General features: G+C 46.9%; 1 protein-coding gene across 1 annotated transcript in view; it reads right to left on the reverse strand.

The window, feature by feature from the left end:
* Positions 1-16422, reverse strand: part of LOC149356741 (nose resistant to fluoxetine protein 6-like) — a 190994-nt gene extending 174572 nt beyond the window's left edge. The window contains exon 1 of the mRNA XM_089584298.1: positions 15432-16422. Within this exon, the coding sequence (XP_089440424.1) occupies positions 15432-15831 (400 nt within the window). The 5' untranslated portion in view covers positions 15832-16422. The remainder of the gene's footprint in view (positions 1-15431) is intronic.
* Between the last annotated feature and the right edge of the window lie 1194 nt (positions 16423-17616).

Here is a 17616-nt window from a genome sequence, read left to right on the forward strand (position 1 = left end):
CTCTAAGAGAACAAAAAAAAAGACCAAAACCAAGGCAAACAGCGGTAAAAAAGCGACGCCGTCATGAGCTCGTCCGCAGCGAAGGCCACGGCCGCCGCTGCGCTTTTGTTTTTGGTAACCGCGTTGGGCGCCTCGTTTGACTGCAGAGGGAAAGAGAGAAATGGAGGAAAGATGGGTGACATCCGGCTCAGGCGATAAACGGTTCTATTATTCTTGACTGAAGTTTAGTCTTGCAGCCGAGACGCAAATACGGGCCGTCTTTATTGTAATCTGTTGTTTCCAAAGCGTGAAATGTCGACTGGCTAATTCTTCTCTAACCTGCAATGTCATTAGAATGCGTTCAAGGGGATGCTCTCTTGTCCAATTACCTCCTACGAGTTTGCGGACAGCCACACCAAGGTTAAGTGGAACGCGCAGTGACTTGGGGTTGAAAAGAGCCAGAGAGGCAGTGTGAAAGTCATAACATAAATACGAGGTAACGAAACAAAAAAGAGACCCTGGAAACGACAGAGTGAAGCCTTTCTTCTGAGAGAGCATTGTGAAGACTGTAAAATATAAAGTGGTGGTTGAACATAGTGTCACTGACTTTACACATTACTTGCCCCTGCATAGTAACGACACCTGTTATGCTAATTAAAAAAAAACGTGCAGCGATTTGGTTAGCCTTTGCATATTAGTCAAGGCGATCTCGTCGTTTGTACTCAGCAGGTTCTAAATAAAGCTTGTTGGAGAAAAAAAAGCTGGTCATGGTTTAGTGCATGGGATGCCAAGTAGCCGCTCTAGTGGAGTCTTTGCCATCATTTCATAGTGGCCTTAACTGCCTTTCCGAAAGTTCTTCGTCCTACATGGATTTCTCTACAAAGCGCAGAAGCGTAAGATGTTATGCACTGCTGTCGAAAGGATGGGCGATCTTGTTTCCTCTTAATTGAGTGGCCGTTGAGGGTGCAGATATCATGCAGCAGACTATGCTCAGTGGAGTTTTTGGCGTAGATTCAGATAGTGGCCTTGACTGCTTGTTCGAAAGTTCTTCGTTCCGTATGAACTGGCCTACAAAGCACGGAAGCGAACGATGCGTTCTGGTTGTGCACTGCTGTCAAACGGAAAGGCGACCCTGTTTCCTCTGCCTTTATAGGCCGTTGAGGGCGCAGTTAATGTGCACTGGACGAAGCTTAGTGGAGTCGTTTGAGCAGTTTCAGATAGTGGCCTTGACTACTTTTTTAGTCTGAAAGCACTACTTCACTAGCACATCTGAAAAATACGGGGTATGAGTTAAGCATCGGGTTTGGACCTTTGACGGAGCGCCATTGGCGGAGGCCTTGAGCAGCTGCTCCGTCAACGTGCGGAACTGGCACTACGCCCCTCCAGCCGCCACGACACGGTTCCGCCCTTTCGTGTTATCTCTTAAAGGTGCAGTGAAGAGGAATCTGAACTCGTCTTTTTGCCGCGGGAACTCAATCTGCACGTTCCGAGCATTCTTAGAAACATCGATTTAATGTCCTGTGTGGCCGATTTCCCTAATTAAATCGAATTAACGTCCGGCTCCCGCTTTTTTTTTAATTCTCCCCTGTACGGTGGGCGGAGTCGACCAACGCGCGGAGTGCCTTTCACACAGTCCCGTGGCGTCTTGCCGCTCTGCCATCGGCGGAGTAATACGTAGTAGTCCGTAGAAGCAAATAGTCCGCGCGTACGTTTATTTCTGCGGGCTTATTTTGCGGCTATATTATTTGCGAATGAAACTATTTGTTCACGGAAACCTAAAAAACAAAATAAAGCGAAAGCAAAGCCTCCACGGAGCTGGCTGCAAGGCACTCCACGCGTTGGTCGACTCCGCCCACCGTACGAGGGAGAATTAAAAAAAAAAGTCGGGAGCCGGACGTTAATTCGATTTAATTAGGGAAATCGGCCACACAGGGCCATAAATCGACGTTTCTAAGAATGCTCAGAACGTGTAGATCGATTTCCCGCGGCAAAAAGACGAGTTAAGATTCCTCTTCAGTGCACCTTTAAGGTGTATTCACATGACAGGCCCTCGAGCCACCGCGGTCCAGGCGTGAAGTGAGGTCCCTCTTCCGCTCCGTAAGGATGCTGTCTAGCGAGCATGCTGGGGAACGTAGCGTGGCGAAAGACCGGGGCACGCTTAATACACTTGTCGCCTAGCGATTTCAGCATCCACCTCGAATGCGGCAGGTGCAGGGTTCGATCCCCAGTGCCGCCGGGTACCCGCCGGTGTTACAATGGGTACAAGCTTTTTCCTGCCTGGTGATCGGCCTGTTTAGGGTGATATGCTTGGGAAATGGGTCTCTGACCCCACCTTGAGTAGAAGGAAAGAACCTTCTGCCATGGCGCTGTTTTGGCCACAGATGCCCTTGCGCCATAAAAATTCATGATCATCATAATCCTCTTGTTCCTGTCTGCAAAGGCGAAGGTAGGAAGAGTCGCAACAAGCGGATTATACATGCCCGCGACTTTTCTCCCAACGAGGGCTAGGCGTGGACCTCGCATAGTGGATGTGCGGCTTAACGGGACAGCTGGTGTGCGGGCCAGAGGTTCGTTGTGTGAATTCAAGGCATGGCTAAATTTTGGCTTCCTGAGTAATTGCTTCCTTTTTGTACCGAAAAAAAGCTTAATGCCGACCAAAGGCTTGGGTCACTAGATGACGGACGTTTCGGCTTCCAGAGGGAAGGCTTGTTCACTGCGAACTAAGTTTGAGAAGAGCCCTTTAAATACGTTTCGATAATCGTCCAAGGCATCTTGCATACTTTGGCGGTAGATTACCTTTGTTGCGATTAAGTGTTTTCTTTGTGAATTGAATCACCAGTGGCTCAAGGTATTGCTGTCAAAGGGCGTGGCGTTTCTTTCATTTGCTATGACGAAAGCCTTTTCCCGAACAATTTCATGTTCTGCCGATCCGATGTGCCCGGCAAGCGCGCTGGAAACACCTTTCCGACGCAACTGAATGAAATATAAAGTTTGACGCAATTTTGTCTGGTCGGGGAATCAATTCATTTAGCACCGGAAAAACGTCGACGCTGACCAAAGGCTTTGGTAAACAGATGACGGACGTTTCGGAGTCCATACAGAAGCCTTGTTCACTTGGAACTAATTTTTAAAAGTGCCGAAAACGGCGCTTCTCAAACTTGACTCACAGTCCTGAGAATCGATGCTGATAATCACGAAAAAACCGTCCTCAACGCACAAGTGCAGACTGCGGATTGTCAACGTCACGGATCGATGACTAGATATGTACACGCAGCACAGGCCCACAGCATGTATTAACACTGAGCCAGAATAGAGGAAGTTAACTGAGAACCTCCGTTGGCTCTTAAGCAGACTCATATGAATCAACAGTCGCCTCTTTATCTCATTGGCACTTTAGTACGCAGCAAATCAAGAAGGGACAAAAACTACTTTTAATCCGCAATAGTGTTAAGAAGGGGTGTTCAGTAAGTTGTCTAGTCCAACACAATCTAATCATTACAGAGATGCGCTTGTATATGGCGGTTCAGACTTGTCTCGAAATGCAACACACATTTTAGTAGTTCAGTCTGATGAAACAACTAGAGGTGAAAGGACGACAAGTACAGTACACTGCAGGTCTACAAAGGACGCGAGACATTTGGAGCTTCGTTCTATCATTAAACCGCTTTGGAACGAAAAAAAGTTTAGAGAAATCCATAAAAGAATTAGCGTTCTGCACCTTTCTCACCTTCCTGCACCTTCCTCATCATCATCATCAGCCTGACTACGCCCACCGCAGGTCAAAGGCTTCTCCTGTGTCCCTCCAATTAACCCACTCGTTTGCCAGTTGCGGCCACCGTATCCCTGAAAACTTCTTAAGTTCATCCGCCCACCTTACCTTCTGCCGCCCCCTGCTGCGCTTGCCTTCTCTTGAAATCCACTCCGCTACCTTTAAGGACCAGCAGTTATTTTGCCTCCGCATTAAATGCATCGCCCAAGCCTATTTCTTCCTCTTGATTTCGACTAGGATATTATTAACCCGCGTTTGTCCCCTCACCCACTCCGGCCGCTTCCGATCTCTTAGCGTTACATTTATCATTTTTCTTTCCATAGCTCGCTGCGTTGTCCTTAACTTAAGATGAACCCTCTTTGTTAGCCTCCATGTTTCTGCCCCATAGGCGAGTACCGGTAAGATACAGCTGTTTTATAGTTTTCTCTCGAGGGATATTGGCAAACTGCCATTCATGATCTGAGAGAACCGGCCATATGCGCACCACCCCATTCCTATTGTTCCCCTCTCATGATCCGGATGAGCAGTGGCTACCTGCCCTAAGTATACTATTCCCTTAATACTTTCAGCACCTCGCTACCAAATGTATGCAGATGATCCCTTCCGAGACTGTTGAACATTATTTTGGTTTTCTGCATGTTAATTATTAGCCCCACCGTTCTACACTGCCTGTCTAACTCCTTGATCATGCTTCGCAGCTCATGCCGTGAGTGACTTAGCAAGGCAATGTCATCAGCGAATTGCAGATTACTTAGGTATTCTCCGTTAACTCTTAACCCCAACTACTCCAATTTCCGGCCCTGGAATAGCTCCTGTAAACAGGCGGTGAATATCATTGGCGAGATCATGCCTCCCTGCCTGACACCTTTACCCTCCCCCTCATCCATCACTCACGGTGCCGGAAGCTCGCTTTCTCGGCACATCCAAATGAATGCAGTCATCACCTCGTCCCGCCTATTTCTAAATCGCTATCGATTGGACCCTTCTTGTCCCAGCTGCCCCTGTATCTATGCGAATCTGGCTCATTGCCTCCTCTATTGCCCCACTGTTCAGCAGTCGGGTTCCTACCCTCCACCTTCTCTATCCATCACCACCTGGCTCGACTGGCTTGGCGCTGAAGGGGAGGAAGAACAGCGACTTCTGGTCGCCCAGGCGGCCGACATGCTCGGCCTGTAAATTATGGTCGAATAAAGCTATTACTATTGCTTACTTTTGTGGGGTTACTGGCACGGTTCGGACCCTGAACTCAGGGCCAACGCCACTCCGCTAGCTCGACCACACCTGTGGCCGCGAAGAACAACACCTCCGAGGAATAAGCCCGCAGGCAAGAGCTTTAATTGGGATCTCCCAATAGTTTTCCTCGGTCGCGCGCAGACAGCCGCGGCAGGCAACAGGCACAGGACACAGGCACAGGAGACAGGCACAGAGCAGTTCAGGTCACCTGGGCCGCCGCTGGTCTCGCGTCCGCTCTCTCTCAAGGCTCGCTGTCAACTCTCCATCAGACTGTGCCCGTGCGCGCGGCCCGCGCGGCCGCCGAAACCGAGAGGGCTGGGTAAGGAGGGCTGCCCACGTGACGACGCGTAGTCGCGGGCGCCTCCCCTCCGCTCCATGTCGGGGCCGCCAGAGGAAGAGCCGTGGTAGGCCACGAGAGAGAGAAGGGTGCATCCGGCGGGCGAGGAGCAACATGAATCCCCACACTTTATGGAGGACTACGGTAGCTGTGCAATGGTTATAAATATCTTCCGATATTTTCACATAAAACTTTTCTACACCCTGATTCCGCAATGCCTGCATGACAGCTGAGATTTCCATTGAGTCAAATGCTTTCTCGTAGTCGTAATATGAAGTAAAGCTTAGGTTAAATGGGGCAAGGAATAAATTAAAGGTGACCTTAGTTCAAGGTGACCTGTAGACGCCTGTTGAGACGTGCCGTCAAGCAGAGCACATCATTCGTGAAGATCGTCGAGGCAAAATCACTGTTATAGTTCATGAGTAGGGCGTTGAAGTCGGCATGCATTCCACTCTAATTCATGATATTTCGGTGATATCAAAGGTCAGTACCGAGAAACTTGACGTCAGAGGAATTTCATCACGAGAACTTAAACATGCTTAGAGAAAATCTAGGACTTCTATTTTCGAATATTCACGGCTGATGAAACATGGGTCTGCGAGCATGACCCGCAGACGAGCTCAAGGTCACCACAACTTTTTTTACTGCAGCAGCAAGGTGGAGAGTTCACGACAAACGTTTTTGATTTTGCGATACAGATGGCTTTTATTTTTAATATATATACCACACAAGAAAATAATTGCTAGAGACACCTATGCTTCAATGCTTCAATAACGACGGCATTACGAGACGCAGTCGCAAAGAAACGCTGTTTCTATTAAAAAAAAATATTATTCACAACCATTACATAAGGGGTTCTCGATCACACAGAAAGGAAATATTCTACCTTAAACATTCAAGCACAAAAACCACAGTACAAAGAAAAGGAATGAACAAACTGACACTCTGGTTAACAGCAACAATAAAAATCTAAAATTGAGCGAAATTACAAAAAGATCCTCTCTACCGGCAACCTGTGCTATTAAAGCGCGCACAGTTTCAAACACAAGCGTCACAGAAATTATTTTACTGTAATCAATGTCGTTAGCCAACATTACTCAAAAATAAGTCTTTACACATCATGGCCGCCTTGCCTTTCACCCTCCTCGCACTGGTTTGCAGCCTCCCTAACTTTTTTTCCGGAACTCATCTTCGGAGAGCACCACAAAGCCGCCATCCTTGTCAGCTGGAATTGAACTCTTTCAGAAAAATCTGTTCTGTAATTCACGTAGATAGCCTACTGAACAACCTTCTAACAGTCGATTTCGTCGATACCCTCTGGGTTGCAAACCATTATGCATCACTTAGATCAGATTTCACGCGACAGTAAACCAAGGATATGCATCTACTGTTGGGATTATTTCAATGAAGATACAAGCAGCCAATAACCAGAGGTCAACCCCGGTCGGCCTCTCGACTCGTTATTGCCTGCAAAAACGAGCTTTTGTAGCGCCACTAGTCGGTTGGTTGAGCATGTTTGTTTGCGTGAACTGGCTGCAAAAATTTTGCATAGCTAAAAATCAGGCAGATCATTTATTAAAGGTCAAGGCGCTCAAGGTCGGTGCTGATAATGATAATGATAAACAGAAAATAGTTTTACACTTAAGAAAGCGCACCTGTCCTCGTTGGGTTTATTAAAGGTCAAGGCGCTCAAGGTCAGTGCTGATAATGGGTAATCATAAACAAGAAATAGTTTTGAAGTTAAGATAGCACACCTGTCCTCGTTGGTGTGCTCTCTTAATTATGATTTTGAAAAAAGAAGAATGATGGCTGTGTAAAGCGATTTGGTATGATTCCGAGTATCGCTGCATATCAGTTTTTTGTGCAGGCGTTCTTTCCGAAAGCGACTACGATGGCCCACAAAGCTCAAATTTTCAGTCCCTACGGCGAGAAGGGGTCAGACATTGCGAGGCGTTATGTGAACTGTGTAACTCAGCACGCACAACGGCTCGCAACTTCTCACCGAATAGCTAAGCCAGCAAAATTGGGCTCCGCACCTTGTCAACAGTGGAAGCTAAAAAAAGGTGGTCGACCTTTGTCGGAACAAGCCCGAAATAAAGGTATTCGTTTTGGTGAGATGAAACTTAGGGAGTGTTGATGAATACCCTTCTTTTCAAGTTCATTATCAATCATAAATACGAGGTTTGAGGGTATGTATTACAGAAAGAGGTCACGTAGTGAAAAACTGCAATGGAACCTCTGATAAATTGGGTGTAATAGTAAACGCACGCACTTCAAAGAATAATATACAACATATACAGCGGAAGAAAATTACAAAAACCACAAAAACACTAACGTATCAATGAAGTTGCGGAGAAAACATTTTAGGACACAGAAAAATTAAACAGATTAATCCAGCGCAACGGAACGAGCACACGAAAAGAACACACAACACAGGACGGGCGCCGCTGATTGCCCGCGCTTCATTAATAGTCTCATAAACCAGCAAGATATATACCAGTGACATTAAAACAAGTGATAACGTTGGTCAATCGAAATCGCCATAGGCTGCAAATTCTCGACGATCTTTATAAAGCGATCAACAAAACAGAAAAAATGACTGATGACCTTTTGTGCTCTATTCCTTGTGAAGGCCGGTTCAACGCTGTGCTATAAAGTATTGTTGGCATTGGCGCCGTCAGCTTCCAGAACGCGACCGGAATAGGCCAATGTAAGTTTTTAGGCCTATTTGAATATTACCTTCAGTCGACAATTGTGTCTTTCAGTGACCAATTCCTGCTATAAAAAACGTTTCTGCAACGGGTTGTCCATCACCCCAGTGCCTTCCGATATCTGTTGACACCCCATGGAAGGGACAGTTCAGAAGCGCCTACATGACAAGAACTTCGTCATGATCTACCGGTACGTGGCCGATTACCTCGTTGTGTAAGTGTAATCTTAATCTTTAATAAGCAATCTTTCTGCAAGAGAAAGAAAAGTCTTTCTTGCATCCTTGAATTTAAATCACCACTAGGCGTCTTGATCAGTTGTTTTCTGATGATGGCTCTGAGACGCCCGCGCCGTCTACCACTTTGTATTTTCATTGCTTTTATTTGTTCTTGCCATGTTAAGTGGTGGCTGTCGGTGGATATTCTTTCTTTTAGCATATTCATACTGCCTTCCTCTGCAGGCTTTCCTTTTTTGAGAATTGTTTTCCCGTGTTAATTCTTCGTCATGGGTAGATAGCTCCCCTTTTAACGTATTGACACTGCCTTTTTCCTGAGTTTTTTTTTATTTCTTACAGCCTTTTCACACTTTACATTCGCACCTATCATTTGGTGGTTCTCATCTTAGTTACTTTCTCGTTTCGGTGTTTTTAGGCTTCTGTTTGGTGCCCGCTATTGTCCTCGGTGATGTTAATGGTAGAGGAACATGCGCATGTGTGAAGTTTTCTGCGGTTTCGTCTTGCTCAGAGTTTTGTATATAGCTCTAAGATCACATTTTTTGCTCTCATCATTTACATGCTGTCGTAATTTACTCTCATTTACACTGGTTTTGTAATCTGCTGTCATTATTAATGATTTTATCTGCTATTATCAGTTTGAGGGTTCCGCTCAAGAGGTTTGGTTACTTTTGGCTTTGCTCTGAGGCCTGTGTTGATCACTTTATAAAGACCGTCGAGCGTTTTGAGGCGGTCTTTCGCATTGTCATTGGCCCACCTTATCACGTAGTCGAGTGCCGCTGTGCTGGTTAATGAAGCAATAAACTGTTGGAAGTCAATGCCTATCCTGTGTTGTGCGTATTTACTTGGCCTCGTTCCTTCGCCCTGAATTAATCTGTTGATAACAATGTACCAACTAAGTTTGGTTTGATTTATGTGGTTTACCGTCCCAAAAGGTCTTAGGCTATGAGGGACACCGAAGTAGAGGGCTCCGGATAATTTAGACCACCTGGGGTTGTTTAACATGCAACGACATCGTACAGTACACAAGGAACCAACTGGCCCACACCAAACTCTGCAAGAAATATAACCACTCTGAAAATTCGCACAAAACCGCTGTATGTGAGTGCAAAGAAAGTGATTAGTGAGGTAGAATCAAGTGCAAATGAAATAACGTAAAGACAGTTTGAACGAAGAACGGCAGCGTTTCTTCTTTCGCTTGTGACTGAATAGGACAACCTGTAGGACTAGAGACAGAAGAGGACCAGCTGTAGGGCTAGTTAAAGTTGCACTGTTTTCAGCAGCGCGCGGCAGCACAAGGACAGAGCGCAGAAAACCACGAAGACAAACAAGCGCTCAACTTGTAATGCAGAAGTTCGCAGACCATTTCATATACACCCGCACAAACAAAACACTAACTACGGTAAAAAAAAAAACATGTGGTGAAAAAGAGGTGTCATAGGCAAAACAGAAAAATGGGAAATAGACAAATGATGCTGCCAAGTTCTGTACCGATATGGTCAGCAAGCGAAGCCACATTTATTAACAAGAAGCAACAAGAGATTGAAAATAATGCAGCAGTACATGAGGCCAGTAGCTGTTGTCCTTCCCTCAGAAACATGCCACCTTACTGTCGGAAATGTGAAAGTGAAGAACAGTGCAAGCCCATGTTAGAAGAAAAAACAGTTAATGAAAATTCCACAATAAGCTGACATGCGAAATTGTTGATGCCGCCAAGACGGCAATGCTCAAGGGCGAATACGTGAGCACGTCCTCTGTTTCTTTCTCGAGCAGAGTGATTGCATTGCTCTCTGGTGGTATGTAAATTAACCTCTTTTTTATTGCGAGTTTTACATGCCCCTGCTTTCCTTTCGTTTGTAGCTTTTTCAGACTTCATTTTCTTGTAGTGTCTCTGTTTGATTTGTTGGCTCTCACTTTTGTATGTTTCAAGAACACTCACGTGCACCGTTTTTTCTGTATTCCATTATACAAAACACTTTTTCATCCCTTAATGTCACCCTCGTTCTTATGTGTTCACCGCTTTCGAGTTTTGGGCTTTCATTTCTTGCTCCTGCCTTTAAAAAAAATGAGAGGGGTGAAAAATATTATTCGAACGTTCTAGCCTTGTTAGCTACTGGCCTGTTTTACTGTTAAGTTATTATCTGCTTATTGTTTTTTTCTTAATGATCGTGCCTTGGCTACCTGACCATATCGGTATACGCTCTTGGCAATATCATTTGTTCTACTTCTCGGTTTTCCCTTTTGCCTTTGACGCCTCTCTTTCACCACGTTGATATTTTTGTAAACCCTGGTGGGCGTTTCGCACCTGCGGGTATATAAGCAGCGGTGTGGCGATTTTCTGAATTAACGTTGAAGTTGAGTGCTCGTTTGTCCTTCTGTGCTCTATCCCCGTACTGCTGAAACCGATTCACTAGAGGCGCCTAAAAAAATGGAGTACAAAATGGTGAGGTGCAAAGGAAGAGTCCGTGTTGGTGATTTAAAAAAGAAATTGAGTGAAATATAAATATACGGCTAAAACTTCAGTCCAAGTGCCAATGACTGCCGTATAGGGCTATCGATACATCTAAACGCTTGGCGCCATCAGAGATTCGTTGGGACGCAGTTGGCGGGAGTCCAGCGATAGGACAATTTTAAAGACACAGAGCTGTGTACATCTGCCGGCCTTTACGACGGTGGGCCAGCGTTCGTGCAGCCATGGTCGCACAACCTCTGCCGCACACTCTGCACTGCTCGGGCTTTTTGCAAAGCGCTTGAAAACCAACAGATCCACTTTGGGGAAGCCTAAAGTGTCTGTTAGGCTACCTGAGAAAACTTGAAACAATCTTTCGTAAAGTTTGACTGAGTAGTTCAAAAGTGTTATGTCAGTGGTCGCGAGGGTCCGGACAGAAGAAATTACATGCATCACTGACTGGTGCAAATTCGGGAATGAAACCGATCACCTTTTGATTCAACTACTGCCTACCCCCAGAAGCAAGGCGAACGAAACGATGTGGGAACAACAAAGGTGACGGAATTTCACAATTCAAGCATGCATGGGATGAACGCGTCAAGCAATCATTGCTTCGAGACGGTGTTTATGATTACTTACATTTAAGGCAACGAGATGAGCTGCGACTTTTTCTTTTCACGTTTAGTCTCTGAAAAGTATTTGATAGTGGTTGAGTAGAACTGAGACCTGTTTTATCTTTGGTCGACTCTGTTAGTACAGAAGAAGGAATGATCCAAAATTCATGAAAAATATGACCCAGCGTGAGAGTGTCCCAACTGACGCAAATGGCTCCTCTTAACCATGTGCTCTCTCCTTGAACATTTAAGAAACTTCTGTGAAAGGAGAAAAATTACAAACTGTTGCCATTGTAATCATAGCACGGAAATTTTTCTGCCTGTACAGCTATCATGAAGTTCGCAGGTTGATTAAAATCAATGCAGCCGTGGATGAATCAAGAAAAATGCCCGAACTTGTGGAGGACTATTATCATTCCACCTGAATATTCCAATGGTGTCGCCCTCACGCAATGCAGCACTTGCGTTCACTGGCCTGTTCGGTACACGCCATGAATCACATTGCGAAAATTACCAGTCATTCGTTTTTTTTTTTTCTACAACAAACTGCGCTTCTGCTTACGCATGCAGCAGCACCCGTATTCCTACCTATTACACTACGTAAAACGTTTCAGCATCGCACGTCAGATGCTCGATGGTAGCCTCAGCTGGACGCATACGCACCGCCGCTATCAGTCAGCACACTTTTTGCAGTTTGCGTTATTTCTCAACTCGTACACAAAGTTTCGCACAAAATTTTGTGTTAGTAAACTATATGAAAACAATTTCCGCACTGTGGGGAACAATACAAAATGAGGCGGCAGGGCCCCGGTGCACCCATAAGTGTGTCCAGATTGGACCTTATAGAGAAGCGTTATAGTGCTATCATGCAGCATAAACGTCATTTAAACTGATCTTGCAATTAACAGCATAAATCGACACGGTAAGCTCGTTGTTCACTACAGGTTTCTACATCTGTCCATAATTTGTCAGGCCCTCAATCTCCGCGAGCAAATTTTATAGGACGAGGCTTGCAGTTCTTCGGACCTAAACGTGCCTTATAAAAGCAGATCTATGTCCTAACTGTACACTCTGCCCTGTGAGGTGCCCTGTAGAGGAAGGGATTCAGACCGATTTCGGCGTTCGGCGACTTGGAGCTCTGCATTGTGCACTAATGTACACAAGCAGCGCTTGTCCCTAATGTGATCTCCAGGGATTTCTGTCTGGGCCTTCAACGCAATCTGGGCCTTCATCGCAATCGCGTTAAAACGTTCGACAGAGGTCTGTCTTATATGGGATCCAGTTTGACGGGAGAAATGACCGCCAACCAAGTTGTAAACACGACGTTTCGAAACCTTACTCGGTTTCTTCGTCAAGGTGTGACCGCGGGCGAGTCGGAGCTTGGCTTTTAAACACGCATATAGTTGACCGCCAGGTCACTGAACTTAAACTGTATACATAGGAAGCGTTGTGGGGGAGCGATTCATATTTCCTGGCGTCTGCTGAACGCGCCATGACTGAAGCAGCAGCCTTGTGCCCGGATTTGGCTTGGTCTCCCGCCTAATAGTTGCGTCAGTCTATCCTGGGGTCACATTTGCCTCGCAGTGCTCGGCCATTGCGCTTCGCTCGCTTCGACGTCCGCGTTGTGTTTCTGCATCCTTTCGGTGAAATACTTAGTTGCCCAACGTACAACGCCGGGCACTCAGAGCAGGGTATTTCGTACACAACGTCTTGGCCTTTTCTTTAGGATGACTGTCTTTCGGGTGGCGCAAGAGGCGTCCGGTGGTGGTAATCGGCTTGACTATTGTTCGCACCTCTTCCTTTCCGAGAATAGGAGCAGTGAATTTTCTGGCGCCTTTTACACATGGAATGCATACACGTCTTTCACACTGGCGTATGCTCGGGTTGGGCGTAGAATTGTTTTGGTTGCGTCTTTTTTGGTTTCAGGTGATAGTAGGAATAAATCAACTGTGGTATCCTCTCCTTTGGAGGTCAGCGAAAAAATAGTCGGCATAATCGCTTTTACAACCCCACGGAAAGCTACGATCTGCACTCAACGCAGCGCCGGATCCATATCGGCAGCTTCTGCTGTCCTCAATGTGTCGTCACTACCTCTTGACCAATCAGAGGCGGCCGCGTGCCCCACGCTGTGCCCTGCGGCGCCGGTCGCATATTTCTGCTAAACAAAATAATTCCAGCTTGTTCGATCCTAATTTGGGTTCTATATTCGAGTATGCAGCATGAAAAACTGTAGGACGCCGCTGCCCGCCTGGTTTTCACAAAAAGTGCTTCACTGTCCCTTTAACTCAGCAAAGGAGCGGAAATCCTTTTTTTTTGATAGACCACAAACAGGTGCACGCAGACAGCAGCGAAAGTAATAGTTCCCCTCGTACCCAGCCTGCCAAAGAGGGGCGTTAACTGAGGGAGTGGCGTTGAAGAACTTTTTTTCGCAAAGAACGTAGTGCTACTAAGAACAAGACCCGCAGAGCTATAAAGCATCATATACGCGTTTAAAAACGTGCGAAAAACCCAGCGATTTGTATCGCGCAGTAGAAAAAAATATGCGTATAGTTCTATTTTGTTTTTGTTTTTTTGCTCACCCATTTAAATAAGCTTAAGAAAATTCGCATATTTCGTCCTAACAAAGCTGACCTGCGTACCAGGGCATTTTATTTGGCGTTGGTGCTATGCAGGCTGTTAAAAGCCATCGAGCTGTTACTTTGGTGACGCCAGGTTCACACAAGAAAATGAACATAAAAATTTACACAGCTTGTTTGCTAAAATGGATATCTGGGCTCTATGGCAGTTCGTGATCGAGGAAAGAGCGCAGAAAAGACACGGAAGACACCAGTGCTGGCGACGTCCTGTACTACGGCCACTACTGTTTCGTCCGTATCTTTTCTGGGTGGTTTCTTAGACCAACATGGGTTGTAATGGCTTCCGGGATACGCGATAACGAACTGCCTCAGAAATTGTAAAATGTTTAACGTTTCGAGCCTGCGATGACGGAAACGCTGCTGAAAACCACATTAAAATGCATCAGGCATGCAGCGACTGATCTGCCCGTTATGTCGCTGTGACTGCAGTCTTTCGGCCCATGGTTGATATTTTTTTTAGTGCCCCGCTAGTACGACCTCCGTTAATATAGGCGACTCTAATTACGGACTGTATTTCTGAGGCTGAACCTTTTCAGTGCATTTACTTCTAGTTAATATGGAAGCTGGCAGGCAGGACAATGGACAAGGCGAAAATGCAGAGCCCAATTGGGCCCATGTATTTTCGTAGCGTTTATATGGAGATCGATGACCACAAAGCTTGTCTACCCCAAAGCATATATATCATTTGCTGTATTTGAGTTCAGAACACCAGAGAAAGGCAATGCGAAAGCGTAAATGCCGGAACGATAGATAGTTTTTTGTGGTTTTCTTCTTTTAACTAACAAGCTGGCCTTTCGACGCGCATCACCATTAGTCGTATTACGCGAATGACTGTAGACAACGCTTCCTGTAGCCGACTGAATGCAGGTTTGCATTACCAGTGGGACGTGAAAATCGTAGTATGAGATGTGTCATCACGCCATGAGATGCCATCATGCATCTCATGGCGTGATGATGTCATGTGGTTCATGGGATGCAATGACGCGCCTTATTGACCAATAGATGCTCCACACTATACACGATCATTTCAAATATAATTGTCACCCAGATAATCCGCTTGGAGCGCGGAGTATTGGTGTAATTTCCACTTTATGCAAACCAGTAAACACAGGAGCACACACTAATAATAAAGCTTTTTCATACTTTTTCTTCACGATTTGCTTTATGCACAGTTCTGATCGAAAACCAAAGGTGCCATATTAAGAAGACACTATTAAGAAGACACACTTCGCCCTTAGAATACTCCAGACCGCTGTTCTGCATTCTAGTATTAACGAGGCCAGTGAAGGACGGTCACCGTCGTTACAATGAATACGAGAACCATTAGTTCAGCGGTTCCCTCGGCCAAATTTAGCAGCTTAAAAACATCCCATTGTACTCTTGCATGCTGCTTGAGAAACCTTTAGGCGCCATTGTAATCGTGGAGAGACGGGTGAATGAATGCGCAAAGCAAGTAACCATGCAGAAGCTTACGTTTGAAGGACCACTTCTCAAGCTTGCGCAGCCCGAACACAATCTTGAGCAGCGACTGCGCGCAGCGGATGTCGATGCCTACGTCGCCAATCTCCAGAAGGTACGGCAACGCCTGGCGAAGCAGGTTGTCTACCTGTCCTCGTAGGCCCTTGTCGTACGTCTGCCACAACTCCAACACGCTGGCCTCGTCGTGGGACAGGTTGCCAGCTCCATTGCCATCGTCGCCAGAAGGTACCAGAAACCGCTGGGCGAAGCTGCGGTTCTCTACTTGTGACGCATCTTCCTCCAGTACGGGCCGAATGTCGATGGCTCGGGCGCAGTGGGCACAGAGCGTCACAGTCAGCGCCGCCGGCACCACAAGGGCCGCTAACGCGCCTCGGCAAATGGTCGACCTCAGCATGTCTAGGCCCTTCTCTGAGCGCAGGCTCCTCGTATTTGACGGCACATAGATGACAGTCCAGGCGACAAGGCTACAGATCCGACGGCATGCCTCCGTGCCTTGCACGTGCCTGACACGCACCCCAGACGTTCTCTTCGACGATAGGTAACTGGCGGCTGTCGGCAGGCAAGCTGGTCGCGTGCTCAGTAAGCTCTCGCCACACGCGCAGAACGACAATGCCCCACCGGGCACACATGAATGCGCATCCAGTCAGCCTGCTGGCACTGTAGACGCACTTTGGGCACACGCGAGGGTGGAATACCTTTTCGCAGTGAAGCGCGATAACTGGCTCAGCCACGGGCAACGGCGGCTATTACACAGTCCGGGATCGGCGGGAGGCGCGCCTCGTGTGGCGGTGTGGCGGCGTGTGAAGGCCGGTTTCTGCCGAGGAGGCGCCCCCCTCCCTTCGCCATTTCGAGGGGAACCGCCGAGGAACGCGCGCTTTCACCGCTCTTTGTCTCTATGATTTCCTGGACTTGGCGCATTTCGCTCCCTCCCCCTCTGGACGAGAAGGCAGCAAAGCCGGCGACCACGACCGCGGGGGGAGGCCGTTGTCAGCCGCCGGGCCGCAAGCAGCAGGCTCTGCGAAGGCAGTTTCAAGGGGAATCCGCGGGGGTTTCCTCGTCACGTGGACGCCGTCTTAAGGGCACGTACCACTTTCGCGTTCACGCTGGGTCGCCGGGCGCCGCTATGTGCCGTGTGTCGCCGCCGGTTGTTGTCTCTGGGCGCGCCGCCGCCGCTTCTGCAACCTTCCGCCGGCGCCTACGTGCTTGCCGCGCAGCTACTGTCCTGCACCGTTGCCGGTGAAGGGTTTCTTTTTTGCCACGTCGCTCTGCCAGCGGTAGCGGTTGGACCCTATCTTGGGCCTAAAGCGCAGCCGCACGCGCTTTGTGAACCTTTATGGCTCTGTTTACGTTTCAGCTTGGCGGTTGCTTTGAGCACTCTGCTGTGCGCTATGTGTTCTTTTTTTGTGGTGTGGGATAGTACTTCGTCAGTTGTATGATTTTCTTGCATTTCATATCTGCAGTAATAATTTGTCCGTCGGAGAGTGCGTCGTCCTTTATTGCCGGGCTGAGGCATGCAAATAAACATTGTTTTAGTAGCGGTAACTTGTGCATTCTTGCAGATCTCAACGCTCGTTTACTGAAGTCCGACAGAAGCAATACTTCAAGTTATTTGAACACACTATCTTTTATTATCTGATTCAATGGGGGGAAGAGTTCTTTAATGACAGTTTTACCAACGGAGCTCGCTTACGTGCGCGCAAACGATCAATCTTCTTACTCTGGTGCAGTAACTGCACGAAAACTGGCTAATCATTCGTCTGTAATTTTTCACTTAGGTAACAATGAAGCATGTGCGAAGTTCGAAGTGAAGAGTGCGAGAACATAGCAGCAACTGTTTTTGCCAGAAAAAAAGTACTTGACAACGAATAAAAATTCAAACATTTCACAGCAACGTTTCTGCATATGACGAAGTCCTTTCTTCAGGTCAATAGCCCCGAAATGCTTTATGTTACCTTTGTTAGCGTTTTGATTAACATAAACGATTCTTGCAATAATAAAGTGCACGTCTCGAAAAGCAAAATTGATCGCGAGTGGCGAACCTATGACATCGCGACTGCTATAAGGGAAAAAGATACGCTTTGTTCCAAATGGAGTCAAGCTGCTAATAATGATGTCATCGCACAGAGTTCAGCACAGAAAGGAGTTAAGTAACCGCCCTTTTTCGACGACCGTTTTGTGC

The sequence above is a fragment of the Amblyomma mixtum genome, chromosome 3 (assembly GCF_055824585.1).
Source record: "Amblyomma mixtum isolate Tamu chromosome 3, ASM5582458v1, whole genome shotgun sequence".
In the NCBI taxonomy this organism is placed as follows: domain Eukaryota; kingdom Metazoa; phylum Arthropoda; class Arachnida; order Ixodida; family Ixodidae; genus Amblyomma; species Amblyomma mixtum.